The sequence below is a fragment of the Suncus etruscus genome, chromosome 18 (assembly GCF_024139225.1).
Source record: "Suncus etruscus isolate mSunEtr1 chromosome 18, mSunEtr1.pri.cur, whole genome shotgun sequence".
Lineage (NCBI taxonomy): Eukaryota > Metazoa > Chordata > Mammalia > Eulipotyphla > Soricidae > Suncus > Suncus etruscus.
The window spans coordinates 1,960,715-1,981,192 of NC_064865.1; the positions used below are offsets into that span (position 1 = coordinate 1,960,715).

General features: G+C 40.4%; 1 protein-coding gene and 1 non-coding gene across 3 annotated transcripts in view; both read left to right on the plus strand.

Moving 5' to 3' along the window:
• UBR2 (ubiquitin protein ligase E3 component n-recognin 2) overlaps positions 1–20,478 on the plus strand; it is a 133,184-nt gene that overhangs the window by 39,984 nt on the left and 72,722 nt on the right. Inside the window, exons 5-11 of one of the 2 annotated variants that reach the window (XM_049764903.1) lie at positions 6,126–6,256; positions 8,728–8,866; positions 10,364–10,426; positions 14,105–14,225; positions 16,228–16,335; positions 17,599–17,687; positions 19,021–19,119. In XM_049764903.1, the coding sequence (XP_049620860.1) occupies positions 6,126–6,256; positions 8,728–8,866; positions 10,364–10,426; positions 14,105–14,225; positions 16,228–16,335; positions 17,599–17,687; positions 19,021–19,119 (750 nt within the window). Of the gene's footprint in view, positions 1–6,125; positions 6,257–8,727; positions 8,867–10,363; positions 10,427–14,104; positions 14,226–16,227; positions 16,336–17,598; positions 17,688–19,020; positions 19,120–19,189; positions 19,289–20,478 lie in introns of both variants that reach the window. The other variant, XM_049764902.1, reaches the window with a different exon arrangement.
• LOC125996737 (U6 spliceosomal RNA) lies at positions 14,822–14,927 on the plus strand. Its single transcript, XR_007491419.1, has one exon. It is a non-coding gene; the product is annotated as a U6 spliceosomal RNA (small nuclear RNA).

Genomic DNA, 20,478 nt, shown 5'->3' on the forward strand with positions numbered 1-20,478 from the left:
CAGTAACATAATAAACTAAAACACTCAGTCAGTAATGAGCAGAAGCAGCAACAGAATTGGTTCTTGTTGCCAAAATTTGAGATTACACTTCAGTTCCGCACCGTCCCACAAAGTGGAGCGCGATTAACAAAGCCGCCAGATGGCAAGAAACACAAATTGCAGCGCCAGCATCAGCCTGTTAAAACACATATCTAAAACTGATCCTTGGATTAAAGACCTCGATATCAGCCCCAAAACCATAAGATATATAGAACAGCACATAGGCAAAACACTACAGGACATTACAGGCATCTTCAAGGAGGAAACTGCACTCTCCAAGCAAGTGAAAGCAGAGATTAACAGATGGGAATATATTAAGCTGAGAAGCTTCTGCACCTCAAAGGAAATAGTGCCCAGGATACAAGAGCCACCCACTGAGTGGGAGAAACTATTCACCCAATACCCATCAGATAAGGGGCTAATCTCCAAAATATACAAGGCACTGACAGAACTTTACAAGAAAAAAACATCTAACCCCATCAAAAAATGGGGAGAAGAAATGAACAGACACTTTGACAAAGAAGAAATACGCATGGCCAAAAGACACATGAAAAAATGTTCCACATCACTAATCATCAGGGAGATGCAAATCAAAACAACGATGAGATACCACCTCACACCCCAGAGAATGGCACACATCACAAAGAATGAGAATAAACAGTGTTGGCGGGGATGTGGAGAGAAAGGAACTCTTATCCACTGCTGGTGGGAATGCTGTCTAGTTCAACCTTTATGGAAAGCGATATGGAGATTCCTCCAAAAACTGGAAATCGAGCTCCCATACGATCCAGCTATACCACTCCTAGGAATATACCCTAGGAACACAAAAATACAATACAAAAACCCCTTCCTTACACCTATATTCATTGCAGCTCTATTTACCATAGCAAGACTCTGGAAACAACCAAGATGCCCTTCAACAGACGAATGGCTAAAGAAACTGTGGTACATATACACAATGGAATATTATGCAGCTGTCAGGAGAGATGAAGTCATGAAATTTTCCTATACATGGATGTACATGGAATCTATTATGCTGAGTGAAATAAGTCAGAGAGAGAGAGAAAAACGCAGAATGGTCTCACTCATCTATGGGTTTTAAGAAAAATGAAAGACACCCTTGTAATAATAATTTTCAGACACAAAAGAGAAAAGAGCTGGAAGTTCCAGCTCACCTCAGGAAGCTCACCACAAAGAGTGATGAGTTTAGTTAGAGAAATAACTACATTTTGAACTGTCCTAATATTGAGAATGTATGAGGGAAATGTAGAGCCTGTTTAGGGTACAGGCGGGGGTTGGGTGGGGAGGAGGGAGATTTGGGACTTGGGTGATGGGAATGTTGCACTGGTGATGGGTGGTGTTCCTTTTATGACTGAAACCCAAACACAATCATGTATGTAATCAAGGTGTTTAAATAAAAAAAAATTATGCATTAAAAAAAAAAAAAAGAAAAGAAAAAAAAAAAAAAAAAAAAAAACTGATCCTGACCTCCACATTCAGTTCCGTGACTCACAGATAAAGAGAAAGCCTCTGGAGTTGTCTCCTTTGTTGATCTTCATAAGAACCAGGAGAGATTTCTCTTTAGTCTCTCTGCATTAGGAAATCTTATATTTCTTTTGATGTGAATTTGATCATTGATTCCTCTTCTGTTGAGGCTACTGGGAAACGAAGTTAAATGTTTGGAGATCAGTATCTCTCTGTTGTTCGGTCATAAATTGTTGAGCCAAGAGGGTATCTTAACTTCAATTTAATTTTCCTACCTTTTTTTCCTTTTGCTGCTTTGTACATCTTTTTTTTTGTTTGTTTTTTTTGTTTTTGTTTTGTTTTGTTTTTTGTTTTTTGGGTCACACCCAGCAGCGCTCAGGAGTTACTCCTGGCTCTATGCTCAGAAATTGCTCCTGGCAGGCTCGGGGGACCATATGGGATGACGGGATTTGAACCACCGTCCTTCTTCATCTAAGGCAAATTCCTTACTGCTGTGCTATCTCTCCAGCTGTACATCATTTTTTAACACTACTTGATTTTACTGAATGTATTCTTCGGAGGAGGGGCACACTCGGTGGTGTGTGGAGGGGGTGTATATATGCCAGATATTCAAACCCAGGGCTCCCACTTAAAATTTTTTTGCTCTGGACCATTGGAGCCATCTCCCAGAGTCTTGATGTTTACAGTTTTTGGTTAGTTTGTTTGGACTACACACAGCAGTGCTTACGGGTCACAATTAAGTCTGTGCTCAGAGACCATGTCTGCTGATATTTAGGGGATCATATATGGTGTCAAGATTTGAATTAGGGTTACAGCTGAAGTTGAAGCCTCATGCTAGACGTATCACTTAACTCTCCGGCCCCCCCGGATTCTTTTTTGTTTTTTGTTTTTGGGCCACACCCGGTGATGCTCAGGGGTTACTCCTGGCTATGCGCTCAGAAATCGCTCCTGGATTGGGGGATCATACGGGATGCTGGGGGATCGAACTTTGGTCCATCCTAGGTTAGCGCATGCAAGGCAGATGCCCTATCACTTGCACCACTACTCTGGCCCCATCCCTGGATATAGTCTTAAGGTGCTATAAATATCCTTTTTTTGGGGGGGAGGCCACACCCAGCGGTGCTCAGGGGTTCCTCCTGGCTGTCTGCTCAGAAATAGCTCCTGGCAGGCACGGGGACCATATGGGACACCGGGATTTGAACCAACCACCTTTGGTCCTGGATTGGCTGCTTGCAAGGCAAACGCCGCTGTGCTATCTCTCCGGGCCCAACTTTAAAATAAAATTTTATTCAGTAAATAATAATAAATCAGGTATAGCCCTATAAGATATTGTCACTAATATTTTATAACCAGATTTTTTGCATATTATTTGGTTCATGTTGAGTTTTGCGGGGCTCCACACCCAGTGGTGCTGCATTCAGGAATCACTTCTCGAAATGCTTGGGGACCATATGGGACACTGGGGATTGAACTCTGGTCATCTGTATGGAAGACAAGCTCCCTACCCATTTGAAGCCTCATCCCCCACCCATATTTCCTAGGTAACTTGACCTTACCTGCAAGACCCCGCCCATTCCTGGGAGGGGTCTTGGAAAAGGTAGATAAGCCTTTGAGCCAGGGGATTAGGCGCATCTGCCCTGCTGGGCTCTCTGGCTTTTGGCTGGCTCTCAGGCTTCTGGTCTTTGACCAGCATGGAGCCCAAAGGGAAGATGGCTGAAAGGAGTTAAGAGGCAGGGCTAGCTAAGAATGGCTGAATGCTTGAAAGGTTATGATGTAGGCCACACACATGTGGTGAATAGGGTATGAATAAAGCTGATGCTTCCTGATGCCTGTCTGTGAGTGAGTTCAATACCCGTCGCTTTCCTGGACCCCAGACCCACCGGTTAATGGGGGATGAAGCCACGTGGTTGGCGCCTAAGGACAAAGGCCTCCATCCTTCACCATCCAGCTCCATCTTTAATTATTTAATACAACACCCATTGTACTATTGCTTCGGCCCTTTTTGTTTTTTGGACCACACCTGATGCTACTTAGGGAACCTTATATGGTGACCAGGATTCAAATTGGAGTCAGCTACATGCAAGGCCTTAATTCCTGTTCTGTCTCTTCTCTTGCCTGATAGCTGTAGTTTTATTGGAGATAAAAATCTTAGAATCTAAAATGCCCTACATAGGAAGTATGTAATGCCCTATGTAATGCCCTACATAGGAATAAAGCAGAGCTTTATTTTTACTTTCGATCTGGAGTTTAACTTCCAGTAATTGAACTCTTTGCATAGTAAATAATATTCTTTTTTTTTTTTTTTTTTTTTTAGTAAATAATATTCTTATATGAAAATCCTAATACTGGAAGGAAGCCAGGGAGATGGTCCGAAGGACTGGAATGTGTACTTTACATATGGGAGTCCTAGGTTCAGTCCCTGGCACTGCATGGTTCCCTAATGAACACTAAGTCAGGAGTAACCCCTGAACCACTCCCAAATATTAATATTAAAGCAGGTAAAATTTCCCTCTATGGATCAAATTTAGAGCCTCATGCATGAAAGGCTATGATCTACAATGAATCTACATCCTTGGCATTCTTTGTTATGTCAGTTGTGTGAGCCACAGATGGGCACTTACAACGTGGATACCAAGTCCACTTTCAGGGTCCTCTGATAGCCATATGTGCTAGGGAATCAAGTTACACACCATTTAAATACATTCCTGGCTCCTAATCTATTTTTGTTTGTTTGTTTTTGGTTCACACCTGGTGGTGCTCAGGGGATACTCCTGTGCTGGTGTCCGCTTGTGGTTTCTTTTGTGTACTGTTGTTTTCATTGTGCAACAATCTCTAGAAGAAATTGTAAGCCTTGCTAATAGGAGAAAATCGATTTTGATGCAGCATGTAAAGCAGCTTATTGAGAAGAGTTATTTTAAAAGTGCTCTAAGAAGGATCCAAAGAGATAGTAGTATTGTGGGTAGGGCATTTGTGTTGCACACAGTTGACCCCATTTTTGTCCCCAGCACCATGTATGGTCCACCAAGCCCACCAAGAATCATCTCTGAGCACAGAGCCAAGAGTAAACCCTAAGCACTGCGGGGTGTGGCCTGAAAACACAAAAACCAAGTGCTCTAAGAATTTGAAGAAATGGGAGCTTGAGAGATAGATAGTACAGTAGATAGGGCACTTGTTTCGAATGCAGCTGACCCAGGCTTTATCCTTGGTCTCTGGATAGTCCCCCGACACTCCCAGGAATAATCCCTGAATACAGAGCCTGGAGTAAGCCCTGAGCACTGCCAGGTTTGGCCCCCAAACAATAGCAAACCCCCACAAAAAAAAAAAAAAGTATTTCTCTTCCATTTCTTTATATTCTTCAAGCCCTGAAACCCCTTCCTTTGAGAATCTGTTTTTTTTTTCATTTCTGTTTTCTTTTTATTCCCCTTTCCCATTTGTTTCATGTCAGTTTGTTCAGAATGTTCAAGAAATGTTCTGTTTCTTACTTAGTATTTGCAAGAACCAGCTAATTTAATCTCATAATATTGGCATATAGTTAAGTTCCTTATTTGAGAAATGAATCTAGTAATCACAGGCCAAATTTGACGTTTCAGTTGAAGATTAAAAATTAAAAATTAAAAGATGGGCTTGGAGAGATAGCACAGAGGCGTTTGCCTTGCAAGCAGCCGATCCAGGACCAAAGGTGGTTGGTTCGAATCCCGGTGTCCCATATGGTCCCCCGTGCCTGCCAGGAGCCATTTCTGAGCAGACAGCCAGGAGTAACCCCTGAGCATCGCCGGGTGTGGCCCCAAAACCAAAAAAAAAAAAATTCAGTAAAAGAGGGGCCGGAGAGATAGCATGTAGGTAAGGTGTTTGCCTTGCATGCAGAAGGTCGGTGGTTCGAATCCTGGCATCCCATATGGTCCCCCGAGCCTGCCAGGAGCGATTTCTGAGCATAGAGCCAGGAGTAACCCCTGAGCGCTGCCAGGTGTGACCCAACCCCCACCCCAAATAACAAAACAAAACAAATCAAATTCAATAAAACATGTCAGCCTTGACCAAAAGACAACATGATAATCTCAGTGTATGTTTATAGTAATATTTTTTTTATTAACCTAGAAGTTTAGTGACTTACTGTTGACTGTTATTCACAATGTTGCCTGTGTTCCATACACATCTTGCTCTGCTGAGAGACATTTGACAAGTGAGTGATTCTTAAAGGATCTAAGGAGCAAGCTAATGAACTTGTCAACTTTTCCCCTTTTATAGTTTCACAATCACACTCTACTTTATATCTGTAAAAGTAAATGTTATTTGTTTTTATAATATTTGTTTATTCTGAAAATTGGGGAATAGTAGGATATGATGCTCTAAAGGTGGCTTGAGGTTAGGTTTAGATGATCCTGAAATGCCATCTACATAGATTTATTCATTAGGCCACTGACTATTATGATTGAATTGATTTACTCATTGATGTTACACAAACAAAATAGTTGGAGAATTTATGGATTGCCAGGTACAGGATCAAATTGAAGAGAGACTAGAAGATCAGTCAGTCTTTTATTCTGGTGTTTTAAGGGGAAGAAGGGGGATTAATCTCCCCTTGCTGCCTTTTGCTCTTTCAGGATCCTCTTGTGCATTTGTCAGAAGACGTGATAGCAAGAACATACAACATTTTTGCTATTGTATTTCGGTATGCGGTGGATATATTAACCTGGGAAAAAGAAAGTGAGTTACCAGCTGATTTAGAGATAGGGTAAGTACAGCCCATTGATTCTTTGTGTTTTTGCTTGATTGGTCTCACTTTTGATAAACCATTTTGATTTTGATTCCTAAGATTAACTTGAACATAGCTTGGATAGAATATTCTCTCTCTTTTTTTTTTTTTTTCTTTTTTTGGTTTTTGGGCCACACCCTGTGACGCTCAGGGGTTACTCCTGGCTAGTCTCTCAGAAGTTGCTCCTGGCTTCTTGGGGGACCATATGGGACGCCGGGGGATCGAACCACGGTCCGTCCTAGGCTAGCGCAGGCAAGGCAGGCACCTTACCTCCAGCGCCACCGCCTGGCCCTTCTCTCTCTTTTTAAGTAATAATTTCTTTGACAGAACAATGTCTTGATTTTACAATTTAACATTGCTATAATTCTCTTGATTGGTAGAGGTTTTCTCTGCCATACTTAAGCCACTGGTTTCAGGTACAGGCATTTGTTTGTGTGATGAAACTGGAAGTTAACTACACATTTTCTTTTTATCATCCATTAGACATGATTAGGGAGTGAACTCCATGATAGAAATGAGTTTTCAGGTTTAATTACTGACCTCAGATTTTACCCATTTTAAGTGCAAAATTTTAGGTGTATAAAGCTTATTTCATCATTGGGCGTTTCTTTTAGTGTGCCTCTGACATTTTGCCATGTGAACTGAGATGAATAAGGATGCTACAAGCTTAGGACCAGAGTCTCCACCGTGGCAGAATAAAGTAACCAGCTGAGTTTTCCTTCCGTGCTTGCATCCGTCACCACAGCTTACCCATTTGATTCTAGTCCTGTTTATTGGGATTCATAGTACAATGGGGGATTTGAAGGTCTTTGGTAGTTTGTTTTTTTTTTTAATTTTCAACAGTATTCTGAATAATTGGGCTATGGGTACACATGTGTTTTAAGAAAATGAGGGTTGAAAATATTGAAAAGCGTCAATGTAAGCGCTCCAACTAAAAGTGTATGAGCCCTGGCAAGTTCCATGACCGGTAAAGTATGACTTTTAGTCACTGCAGCAGTAGTACAGACTTTTATTTATTTTATGAGACCATGAAATTGGGGGAGGGGGCCCACACCTGGTGGTGTTCCAGGGACCATAATCTTATACCAGGAATTAAATCTAGGCCTCATTCCTGCAAGTGCTTCTAGACTACATTTCTGATCCCAACACAGACTAGATTTGAAGTAGTTGAAATATACTTTTCTATCCCATCTCTTTTTTTTCTTCATGTACTTCAAGTTAGGAACCTTATCCTAAGATCCAAAGTTTAGACCCAAGAAAGAATAGAAGAGTTCTATCTCTGTTCATTTTATGTTCCGTTATAGACCCCGGGTCAGTAGTATGGAAAGGGAAAGACTCCAGCTTGTTTCTCTTATCACGTTTTCCCATCTGAATCAGTGGCATCCTCCTTCCCAGAAACCTGAGTCAAATGGTGTCATTAGTGGCCAAGTGCATCTGCACGTGGTTTTGCTCTATCCCTCTGTTACTAGCAACATAATCCAGGTTATATTTAATTATTTGGAAACATGGCCCCTCATTAATGCTGGCATACCACTTTTAGCACACATGATTGATTCTCCTCTCTGTAGCCAACATGAATTTTAAGATATGACGTAGGGTCGTAGCCACCATTGCAAACCTCTGATTTCCCCTTTCAGTGGCAAGAATCAAGATTTATTCCAATACCTTCAGGACTTTTGCCTGTCTCATGATCTCTTGTCAGCCTCGTCCTTGCAGGGCCTCATAGTCCAGTAATTACTATTGCCATCTCAGGGCTTCTGCTTCCACCTTGGAGCAGACAGTTTTGTTTGGTTTTGAGGGCCATACCCAGCAGTTATTTCTGGTTCTGCATTCAAGAATTACTCTGGTAGGACCTAGGGAACCATATGAGATGCCAGGGATAGAACCTGGGCCAGCCCATACAAGGCAAGCGCCCTACCCGCTGTACTATCACTCTGGCCCCTGAGGCAGGCAGGTTTATTCTTGGTTATGGAGGCTGTCCAATAGATTTTAGAGCTTTCAGAAGAATCCCTGGTCCTTACCCAACAGATGCCTGTGGCACTCACACCTCAGTCCTGACAACCAAAAATGTCACTAGATGACACCAGTGGCCATATAGGGTGTAAGAAAGGAATTGCTTGCTTTTGAGAAACCGTTAGGAAGTTCTGGCCTCAAGTCACAGATTATTTCTCTGGCTTTTCTTCTCTGACCTTCCAGATTCATGTCGTCTTACATCCTGCTCTTCTTGATAAAAACCAGTTTGCATAGAATTACAAATCAGATAGTGATTTCCTAATCAGATGATGTGTCACAGAGCTCTAGGACTATGAATATCATTTTACAGATAATTTACAGACATGTGCCTACTACCTGGCACATTACGTAGGGAAAAAGTATGCTTTTTAATAAATCAGCCTAGAGCAAGATAATATCCACGTAGATAATCTAACATAATTAATGCTTTAACACAGAGAGAAGAGTGACACTTATTATTGCATGCTGTTTAATGATGAAGTTCATACGTACGAACAAGTTATTTATACTCTTCAGAAAGCTGTTAACTGTACACAGAAAGAAGCCATTGGCTTTGCAACTACAGTAGACCGAGATGTAAGTAATTTCATCATATTGCTTTCATAAGATATTGAACGTCTTCCTCAGATGATTTACTATACAAGATTTAAGTTATATAGATAACATATATATATATATATATATATGTGTGTGTGTATAAACACACATATATATTTAGAGAGAGAGAGACATATGCACAAAGAGACAGAGAGAGAGCTTTACATGCTTGCTGGGCTGGTTTTTGAAAAATTCTTTGATTATTACCCCAAATAAAGATCGGGCATAACTTTAAGCTATTGTCAAATAGAATTTTTGTTTGGTCTTGTTTGTTTTGGGGCTGTACCTGGCAGCACTCAGGGGTTACCCCTGGTTCTGTGCTCAGGAGTTGCTCCTGGCAGACTTGGGGGACCATATGGGATGCCAGGGATCGAACTCAGGTTGGTTGAATCAGGTAGCAAATACCCAGCCTGCTTTCCTATTGCTCCTGCCCCTTGAATGGAAAATTTTAAGGGAAATGTTACCATTTTGCCCATTTATAAGAAATCAATGAGCTTTGCAGAAATGACTAGCATCGTAATTCTACTTTTATTTCAAAGGGAGCATGCGTTGTGGGCCACACCCAGCGGTGCTCAGTCTTCTTTTTTTTTTTTTTTTGGGGGGGGGGCCACACCTGGCAGTGCTCAGGGGTGACTCCTGGCTGTCTGCTCAGAAATAGCTCCTGGCAGGCACGGGGAACCATCTGGGACACCGGGATTCGAACCAACCACCTTTGGTCCTGGATCGGCTGCTTGCAAGGCAAACGTCGCTGTGCTATCTCTCCGGGCCCGGTGCTCAGTCTTCTGCTGGATCTGTGCTTGGTATCATTCCCGGTGATGCTCAGGATCATATGACTATCAAAAAATTAACATGGCGTCAGCCACATGCAAAACTTAATTCTTATTTTATCTCTGGCTCATTTGAAGGAACATTTTTTTTTATTATTATAATTTTTGGCTTTGGGGTTACTCCTGGCTCTGCACTCAGAAATTATACCTAGGGCGGGAGAGATAGCATATAGGTCAGGCTTTTGCCTTGCAATGACAGAAGGATGGGGGTTCGAATCCCAGCATTCCAGATGGTCCCCCGAGCCTGCCAGGAGCAGTTTCTGATCGTAGAGCCAGGAGCACTGCCAGGTATGACCCAAAAACCATACACCAAAAAAGAAATTATACCTAGTGGTGTCAGGGGACCAAATGGGATGATGAGAATTGAACTGAGCTGGCTGTCTCTAGCCCCGGAATAAACACTTTACACACTAATATTTTGGGGGGAATGCCACATACATACAATGATTCTGGGGCATAGCTTCAGTTACATTGCTCTGGAATAGATCACTCTTACAGTTCTATGGGGACCGTCTGGTGGCAGGCTTTGAACTTGGCACTCCTGAATACCAAGCATGTGCTACAGTCATTTGATCATCTCACTGGACTTTAAATACTTAAATTTGAAGCTAAATGTTACATTTTTATAATGACAGATATCTATTCACAGGGTCGTAGATCTGTTAGATATGGAGATTTCCAATATTGTGAACAAGCAAAATCTATAATTGTGGTAAGTAATTTTAAAACATATCTACACTTTTTGTTTTAACTAGTTTTTTATCGCTTTATTTTTTGTCTTCATAAACTTTTGCCTTCATAAACATAAGCCAAAGTTAGCCAAAACTCATGTTTCAAAAATATTTCTTGAGCATTGCATTATTTCTTTTTTTTCCCCCTTAACATTATTTAAGAAGATTTTTGTTTTGTTTTGTTTTGTTTTTTTGTTTTTGGGTCACACCCGGCAGTGCTCAGTAGTTCCTCCTGGTTCTATGCTCAGAAATCACTCCTGGCGCACTCTGGGGACCATATGGGAGGCTGAGATTCGAGCCACTGTCCTCTGTATGCAAAGCAAACACCCTACCTCTATGCTATCTCTCCAGCCCCTGTTTAAGAAGATTTTGTAAGCTAGGAAAGATTGCTATAGAAAAGAAATGTTTACATGTGATATATCTCCATTTTTGTCTATTATCTTCACTAGAGATGTGAGTGAAGCTGAAAATGCCTGGAGCCTGAGAATGAATAATATTCAGCTTCACTTGCTCCTGTCGACGTAGTCTCTGAGATGGTCCCGCACTGTCTCCTCCAGCTTTATCTGAGATTTCCCTTTCTCCACAGCTTTAAACCCACATGACAGGGGATGGGATATAGCTCAATGGGACAGATTCCCTGAGTTCAGCCTTGAGCATCAAAAATATGCGTGGCATTTTATCAAATTTAAAAAAGGTGCTTTTGATTTTTGTTTTTTGCCAGTCTGATTGGATGGAATGGCTCATCAGTTAAATTTAGCTTGATCATTAAATAGCTTACATTTGTATTGATTGTTTACTGTGAATTTCATGTTTATATCCAACTATTTTTCTGTTGGGATATTTGCTTTTTTCTTAATTACTAAAAGTTCTTTATAACATTTATAAGTTCTTTATAAAATTTAAATTATGATCAATTTTAGGGACCGGAGTGGTGGCACAGCAGTAGGGTATTTGCCTTGCAACCAGCTGACCTAGACGGACTACAGTTTGATCCCCCAGCATCCCATATGGTCCCCCCAGGAGCGATTTCTGAGCACAGAGCATAGTCAGGAGGAACCCCCTGAGTGTCACCGGGTGTGGCCCAAAAACCAAAAATAAAATTATGATTGATTTTGCAATATCTTTTCCTAATATATAACATTATCTTTCCCCACTGATCTTGTAGAAGGGCTCTGGTCACTCTTTTTTCTTTTTGGTTTTTGGGCCACACCCAGCGGTGGGTGCTCAGGGGTTACTTCTGGCTGTCTGCTCAGAAATAGCTCCTGGCAGGCACGGGGGACCATATGGGATACCGTGATTCGAGCCAACCACCTTTGGTCCTGGATCAGCTGCTTGCAAGGCAAACGCCGCTGTGCTATCTCTCCGGGCCCTCTGGTCACTCTTGACAGTGCTCAGAGGACCCTGGTTGCCTGGGATGAGCATCCTGCATACCCTTTGAGCCATATCTTCAGTCCACTGTTAGTAGCACCTCTCCAGTGCTTGAGTACCAAACTATATCACTACTTTTTGAGTAGTTATACTATATTAGTGAATAGTAAATGATAAAGTTTTCTTTCTGCTTGGTTTTTTTTTTTGCCTTGTTTATGAAACTTTCCTATAATATCAAGACATAAACTCTTTGCCTGAGAGGTGGCACAGCAGTAGGGCATTTGCCTTGCATGCTGCTGACCTAGGACAGACCGCAGTTTGATACCCCGGCGTCCCATATCACACACACACACACACACACACACACACACACACACACACACACACACACACACACAGACATAAGCAATTTAGTACTATATCAGAAGCTATGCTGTGGTCATGTAAAAGAATGTTTATTTTCTTGGGAAATAGGCCTTAAAGTATTTAAGAATAAGGGCCATAAAACTTAACCCTTAGTACTCATTTTATTTTGGGGAGGAGGGTTGTATCACACCCTGCAGCCCTCAGGGTTTCTCCTGGTCTCCTGGTCACTTCTGGGGGCTTGAGGGACCATATGGGATGCCGGGATTAGAACCACTGCCCTTCTACATGCAAGGCAAACACCTTACCTCCATGCTATCTCTCTGGCCCCAAAATAGACTTTTTTTTTATTTTTTTATTTTTATTTTTTTTTTTTTTGGTTTTTGGGCCACACCCAGTGGTGCTCAGGGGTTACTCCTGGCTGTCTGCTCAGAAATAGCTCCTGGCAGGCACTGGGGACCATATGGGACACCGGGATTCGAACCAACCACCTGTGGTCCTGGATCGGCTGCTTGCAAGGCAAACGCCGCTGTGCTATCTCTCCGGGCCCAAAATAGACATTTCTTAAAGAAGATAAAGATCAGCAGAAAACACACTCAATATTGATGATCTTAGGGAAATACAAAAGCACATCCACAGTAAGGTACCATTTCATATGAAATAGGATGACTATTCTAAATAAAGCATAAACAGAAAAATCTCAAATATTGTCGAAATTTGGAGTCATTGTTATTCTGGTGCACTACTGGTAGGAATAATATAAAATGGTAAAATCACTTGGACTAGAGAGATACTACAGTGAATAGGGTGCTTGCCTTACATGCAACTGGCCTAAGTTTGATCCCTGGCATCTCATATGGTTCCCTGAGTAAGGAGTGACTCCTGAGCACAGAGCCAGGAGTAAGTCCTGAGAATTGCTGGGTGTGACCTCCAAGCAAAAACAAGTTTTTGATTACAGCCACTATAGGAAATGTTACAGTAAATCTTTTTAAGCATTAAAGTACCATATGATTAAGCAATATTTTATGTATATAAAAAACATCGAAAGCAAAGTCTCAAGTTTTTGTGTGTTTGTGGTATTACTAACTATAGGTGAGATTAAAAATAACTCAAGTGTCTACCAGAGCTGAATACAGTGAATATAGACAACAGAGTTGTTCAGCCTTCGAAAAAGGAATATTCTAATGTGTACTACAATTTGAGGAAATTATACCAAATGAAATATGTCCATTGCAATAGATAAATCTGAATAATACTTGAATGATTACCAGCTTATGAGGGGTACATATTTTCATTTTTTTAATATTATTTATTTATTTTTGGTTTTTGGGCCACACCGAACAGCACTCAGGGTTACTCCTGGCTCTGCACTCAGAAATTGATCCTGGCAGGCACATGGGACCACATGGGATGCCCGGAATCGAACTAGGTTTGTCCCAGGCCGGCCACATGCAAGGCAAACACCCTACCACTGTGCTATGGTTCTGGCTTCCCAAAGTTTCATTTTTATAAGAAGAAAAAAGTTCTCGGACCCGGAGAGATAGCACAGCGGCATTTGCCTTGCAAGCAGCCGATCCAGGACCACAGGTGGTTGGTTCGAATCCCGGTGTCCCATATGGTCCCCCGTGCCTGCCAGGAGCTATTTCTGAGCAGACAGCCAGGAGTAATCCCTGAGCACCACTGGGTGTGGCCCAAAAACCAAAAAAAAAAAAAGAGTTCTGGAAGTTGGTAATATAGCACAGTACTGCAGATTGTTTATGTGAAAGGTTTTAATTTAATTCTATGTATATATTCTGTGTATATATACATATATGTGTATATATGTATATTTACATAAATATATATATTCTATGTATATAAAATAAAAATATTAACTTTTTCTATAGAATAGTTACTTTATTTTTTTCATCCTTTTATTTCTTTTTAAGAGAAATACCAGTAGACAAACAAAGCCACTCAAAGTTCAAGTTATGCATTCGTCTATTGTTGCTCACCAGAACTTTGGTTTGAAACTATTATCTTGGCTGGGAAATATTATTGGATATTCAGGTAGGTACATTAAAGTTTGTGCTAACCCCTTCAGTAACAGTAGTCAAACCACAGTGTCAAAAAAGAAAAGAGACAGAAACGGAGGGAGGAAGGGAGGGAGTGGTATTTTGGTGGAGGAGGGTGGGTAGGAGGGAAAAAAGGCACCAGGGAGGGTGAGAGGGAAACTGTTGACATTGGTGGCAGGAAATGCTCACTGGTGAAGGTGGTTATACATTGTATGACAGTAACTCAATCATGAACAACTTTGCCTGAAAAAAACTAGTATGAACAACCTTGTAACCATGGTATTTAAATAAAAAAAAAAGTGTGTGCTAATTAACTTAAAAATTAGCACAGAGACCTTGAGGAAAAAAGAAATCAAGTGGAATAATCTATTTAATTTCACATTTAAAATACCTTATCTCAGAACATTTATGCATAGAAAAATCTGTTGCCCAATTTTGTTCTGTGGGATTTTTTTTTAAACATGAAATCTAAGGATTTTGTGTTCAAATAAATGTAGTATGGGTTAAGCCGAAAGTTTCCAAAGTTATTTTGGTCAACTACTATCCTTTAGAAAAATCACTAATGCATGCCTTAGAAATTTACCTGTTTTTGTGCTCGCTTCGGCAGCACATATACTAAAATTGGAACGATACAGAGAATTTAGCATGGCCCCTTCGCAAGGATGACAAGCAAATTTGTGAAGCGTTCCATATTTTTAAATAAATGACAGCTTCCAACTGTTAAAAAAAAAAAAAAAAGAAATTTACCTGTTTTAACTGAACAAATTGGCTGTGCTCCCCATCTGCCCATTGCCAGGATCTTTCTGGTGGCATGATATTTGATATTTCAATATTTGAAAACTTGAAATATTGAAAATTTTAATATTGCATCAACTTTGGGAAAAACTGTAAATGACTTGTCATGTAATGTATGTAAAGTTTATCGCAAACTTGGTTTTAAAAAAAGCCTTTTTTTGGGCCCGGAGAGAGAGCACAACAGCGTTTGCCTTGCAAGCATCCGATCCAGGACCAAAGGTGGTTGGTCCTAATCCCGTTGTCCCATATGGTCCCCCATGCCTGCCAGGAGCTATTTCTGAGCAGACAGCCAGGAGTAACCCCTGAGCACAGCTGGGTGTGACCCTAAAACCGAAAAAAAAAAAAAAACCCAAATAATTTAAAAACCTTAAATTCTGTTATTTAATACTTATATGAGTTTTTTTCTTTTAGATTTATAAACAGTTCTATTTGGTAACCTTTAGTTTCTTCATTTTTTCCCCTGATTATTTTGCATATAGAGAACTAAAAACAAGTTGTGAAGTATAAAAATAAAAGGTATTAAAGTATTCAATTAAAGTTATGATAATATTTATACTACTATTTCAGGAACTGTTTAAGCAAATTTGTTTGAAGATAATATATAAGAATGATACAGAGTTACACAGTAAATTTTCCTTTAATGAATTAATATTTTACATAATGGTGGGGAGAGTAATATTTTGCATAGCATTAATAAAATGTACAGACATGATAGCATGACTGAAATGTCATGCATTCTTCTAAAAGGTAGCTCAGTTTTGTATCATAGATCTTACTCTCAGTTATAAAAATGAAACAGTTCTATTGTGATCTGACTTAATTAGCTAAGTGCTTAAAGAATGATGCATATGTAGTGATTGTGGAAATTACTATTATTATTTTATTATAGAACATAATATTCATATTATTATCATAGTGGGAATTTTATTATTTAATTATTAATTGCACCCTCAGTATCTTCTAATTCTGATACATGAAATTTGCCTTCTGTACTCAGAGTTTGTGTGTAAGTCAAGATTTGAGCATTGTGTTCCCTTTATGTGACAGTGTTAATTTAAAAAATTTAATAAATGTGCTTTTCTTGAGTAATTTTTCTCTAAAATAAATGTGTAGAAGCTATAAATCTATTTGAGCATTTCTATTAAAGTGCCATTTTATTACTTAAGTTACTGTTTGTTGACTACTTTTCTTCTTGTCCCAAGATGGCCTTCGCCGGATTTTATGTCAAGTTGGTTTACAAGAAGGTCCTGATGGTGAAAACTCTTCTCTAGTGAGCAGATTGATGCTTAGTGATTCCAAGTTGTGGAAAGGTGAATCTCTTAATGGATTTAAAATAGAAAATATTTGACATGTTAAAGTTGTTTTGGGGGGACCAGAATGATAATACAGTGGGTAGGACATTGCCAGCCTGGATTGAACCCCCAGCAGCCTCTCTAGTCCCCTGAAGATTGCCAAGAGCAATTCCTGAGTTTGGAGATGAAAGTAAACCCTGAACAATGCTGAGAATGCCCACTTCCCCTCTCCAAATCATTTTTGTTCCTCACTTGAAAAGGTACCATATTTCACAGCAAGATTTCTCTCTCTCTCTCTCTCTCTCTCTCTCTCTCTCTCTCTCTCTCTCTCTCTCTCTCTCTCTCTCTCTCGTAAAACTATAGGGGTATAACTGTCATGTAAAACTTTAAAAAAATACATTGTGCCAGTATTGCTAAAAAAAAATTAGCAATTATCAGCAGTATCACTTAAAATCAGCAATCCACAACTATGTAGAGGCAACAATTTTGCTGTAACAGATCTGACGTAGTAAGTATTTAAGCTTCCTGTTTTAGAAAACTATAGAAAAACTGATTTTTTTTTTTTTTTTGGTTTTTGGGTCATACCCGGCAGTGCTCAGGGGTTACTCCTGGCTGTCTGCTCAGAAATAGCTCCTGGCAGGCACGGGGGACCATATGGGACACCGGGATTCGAACCAACCACCTATGGTCCTGGATCGGCTGCTTGCAAGGCAAACGCTGCTGTGCTATCTCTCCGGGCCCAGAAAAACTGATTTTTTTTTTTTTTTTTTGGTTTTTGGGCCACACCCTGTGACGCTCAGGGGTTACTCCTGGCTATGCGCTCAGAAGTTGCTCCTGGCTTCTTGGGGGACCATATGGGATGCCGGGGGATCGAACCGCGGTCCGTCCTAGGCTAGCGCAGGCAAGGCAGGCACCTTACCTCCAGCGCCACCACCCGGCCCCGAAAAACTGATTTTTAAAGAAGCAGATTACACATTTTATTGTGTATGTATTTTATACCACACCTGACAAGGCCCAGGGTTTGCTCCTTGCTCGGTGCTCAGAGATGACTCTTGATGGGACTCGGGACAATATAGGATGCCAGAGATCAAACTTCAGTTGGCTATATGTAAGGCAAGCTCCCTACATGCTCTACTGTGACTCCAGCCCATCAGTATTTCTAAAGAACACATGTCATACACTTAGGTTTCAACAGAATTAAAACATAATTGTTTAAAGACTTCGGAAATGTGGTTTTGGGCTCATTTTGTATATTTGATCTTTCCTCTCTCCTTGTGAAAGGTGCTAGGAGTGTCTATCATCAGCTGTTCATGAGCAGTCTGCTTATGGATTTGAAATACAAGAAACTATTTGCTGTTCGATTTGCAAAAGTAAGTCATTTCTCTGGTTTGATTGTCAGTATGTTGATTTTAAAATCAGATCAAATCAAAATCTTAGTAACCTCATAAATGGTCCTGTTTAAATTTTATCACAAAATTAAGTATACGTGTTGAGACTTTTCTCAGTTCATCACCTATGTTAATAAAATATCCATCTATGCAGTACAAAAGATATGAAATGAAGAATTTATACCTGTGCCACTGTAAATGACAGTACTATTTCTATTAAAAATTCTAGCAGAAGGTCATATTTAATGAAATACCCCTTATAGGTTGGTAAGGTTTAAGAATTTTGAATTCTGGGTTAATATATTTGAATTTTATTCTTCTATTTAGTACATGTCATTTTTAAATTAAACTGAATGAGTTGTTTTGTTTTGTTTTTTTTACCCTCTTTGATGGTCATTTATTGAACCCAGGACCCCAAACGATGTACTGTGACTGAGTCACTGAACCACATCTCCAGACCCAACTTGCTCCCTTTTTTTTTTTTTTTTTTTTTTTGGTTTTTTGGTCACACCTGGCAGTGCTCCGTTATTCCTGGCTCTGGGCTCAGAAATCGCCCCTGGCAGGCACAGGAGACCATATGGGATGCTGGGATTCGAACCACCATCCTTCTCTAAGGCAAATGCCCTACCTCCACGCTATCTCTCCGGCCCCCTTGTTCCCTATTTTTTCATTCTATTTTTTCATCCCTATTTTATCCCCCCCCCCAAAAAAAAAGTTTGTAAAAGAAAAATTTTAATATAAAAATGTATGTGCTTCATTATTTGGGAGACGTTGGTTTTTTTTGTTTTTTTTTTTTTTTTATTGTTTTTGTGCCACACTCATTAGTTCTTAGAGTTTACTCCAGGCTCTGCACTCGGGAATCACCCCTGGTGGTGCTCAGGGGACCAAATGGGCATCAAACCCAGGTCATGCGATTCAATTCCAGTGGGATTTGACATTTTAGTACAAAGCTAGCTGAATGTAGAAGCCTGAGCACCTTCGGCATGACCCCGAAATGAACAAGAGTGGGACCCAAGCTATTGTGCTTTGATAAAGCCATCAGGTGATGCTTGTAAACATCCAGAAGTTAAAATTCCGAGGTATTACCAGCCAGAGTATAGTGTGACCCTCACCCTGGGGTGTCACTAGCAGTCACTCATACTGGAGAATAAGCTGAGCAAACCCATGTTGTTACAGCATTCATTGGGTAGAAATCATTTTCATGGCAGTGTTTGTTGTCTTTCTGACTTCATCCCGCACTGACTTTTCATTATAACCCTTAAGCATTTGGTCAATGTGGATTAGAGGTGAATCTCCCCCCCCCCTTGTTGTTTAGAATTACCAGCAGTTGCAGAGAGATTTTATGGAGGATGATCACGAGCGAGCAGTGTCCGTGACTGCTCTGTCTGTCCAGTTCTTCACCGCACCTACTCTGGTGAGTAGTGCTTGCCTTTTCTCGGTAACTCATAGCTGGCACTCCTTGCCTTTTTTTGCCTTCTTAATAGAACTATGAGCGTTTGCAGAGTGATTATGTGACAGATGACCACGACAGAGAGTTTTCGATCGCAGACCTCTCGGTTCAGATATTCACAGTTCCTTCACTTGTAAGTATGGAGACACTAAAAAGAACTATGTTTCCCATTCACAGAAGAAAGGTCCTAAGGCAATAGAAATTTCAGGTCTAGAGGCCAGAGAAAGAGCACAATGGTGGGGCCTTAGTCTTAGTTGCAAGCGACCAGACATCCCATATGATCCCCTTGCCTACCTGGGGCGATTTCCGAGTGCAGAGCCAGGAGTGGCTCCTGAGTGCCACTGGGTGTGGCCCAAAAACCAATCAATCAATCAAGAAATGAAGTTTAAAAAAAAAAAAAGAAATTTCAGGTCTAAATATTCCTGCACAGAATAATATTTTATTAAATGTTCAGCAGACTTCAAATGTAATGGAACGTATCTCTGAAAATATAATTATGATAAAGATAAGTCATTAGAACCCTGTGTATGTTCTAGTACTTCTCTGCAGTTTTGAACTGATAAACTCAATTGAAGCTGTTTGGTTTGGCAAATTTGTCCCTGAGTGACAGATACCACCTGGATTTTAATCTCACCTTTTGTGAAGTCCCCTTTTGCCTGGTCAGGGGTGTTTGGGGTAGCATAAGGCAGTTGTATCATAGTAATTAGTCTTGGGTGGATACAAAGTCTTATTTTGCTTTTTTGTTGTTGTTTTTTTTTTTGTTTTGGGGCTGCACCCAGTGGCATTGGTCGGGGGTTACTCCTGGCTCTGTGCTCAGAAATCACTCCTGGCTGACTCGGGATGCCATGAATTGAACCCAGGTCGTTCCAGGTTGGCCGCATGCCAGGCAAACGCCTGACCCTGTTCCATTGCTTTGGCCTCATAAATCTTATTAGTTGTTCCAGAAAGCATCATTATGTTAACTACTTACAGTAATTAAAATTTAATTTTGTTTATTTAACAAAAAGTTATTGAACTAGGGACTGGAATAATAGTACAGTAGGTAGGGTGCTTGCCTTACATGTAGCCGACCCATGTTCAATATTCAGGACCTCTAATGGTTCCCTGAGCCTGGCCAGGAATGATCCCTGACCTCAGAGCCAGGAGTAAGCTCTGAACATCGATGGGTGTGGCCCAAAAATAAACAAAAGTTCTTGAGCAACTACTATTTATTGAACATAGTGCTCGGTTTTGAAAATTTAATAGTGAGCTAAAACAGACATTGTCTTCACCCTCATAAAATGTACAATAGTAGGAATGAGTTTAATGATTTAATGTAAAATT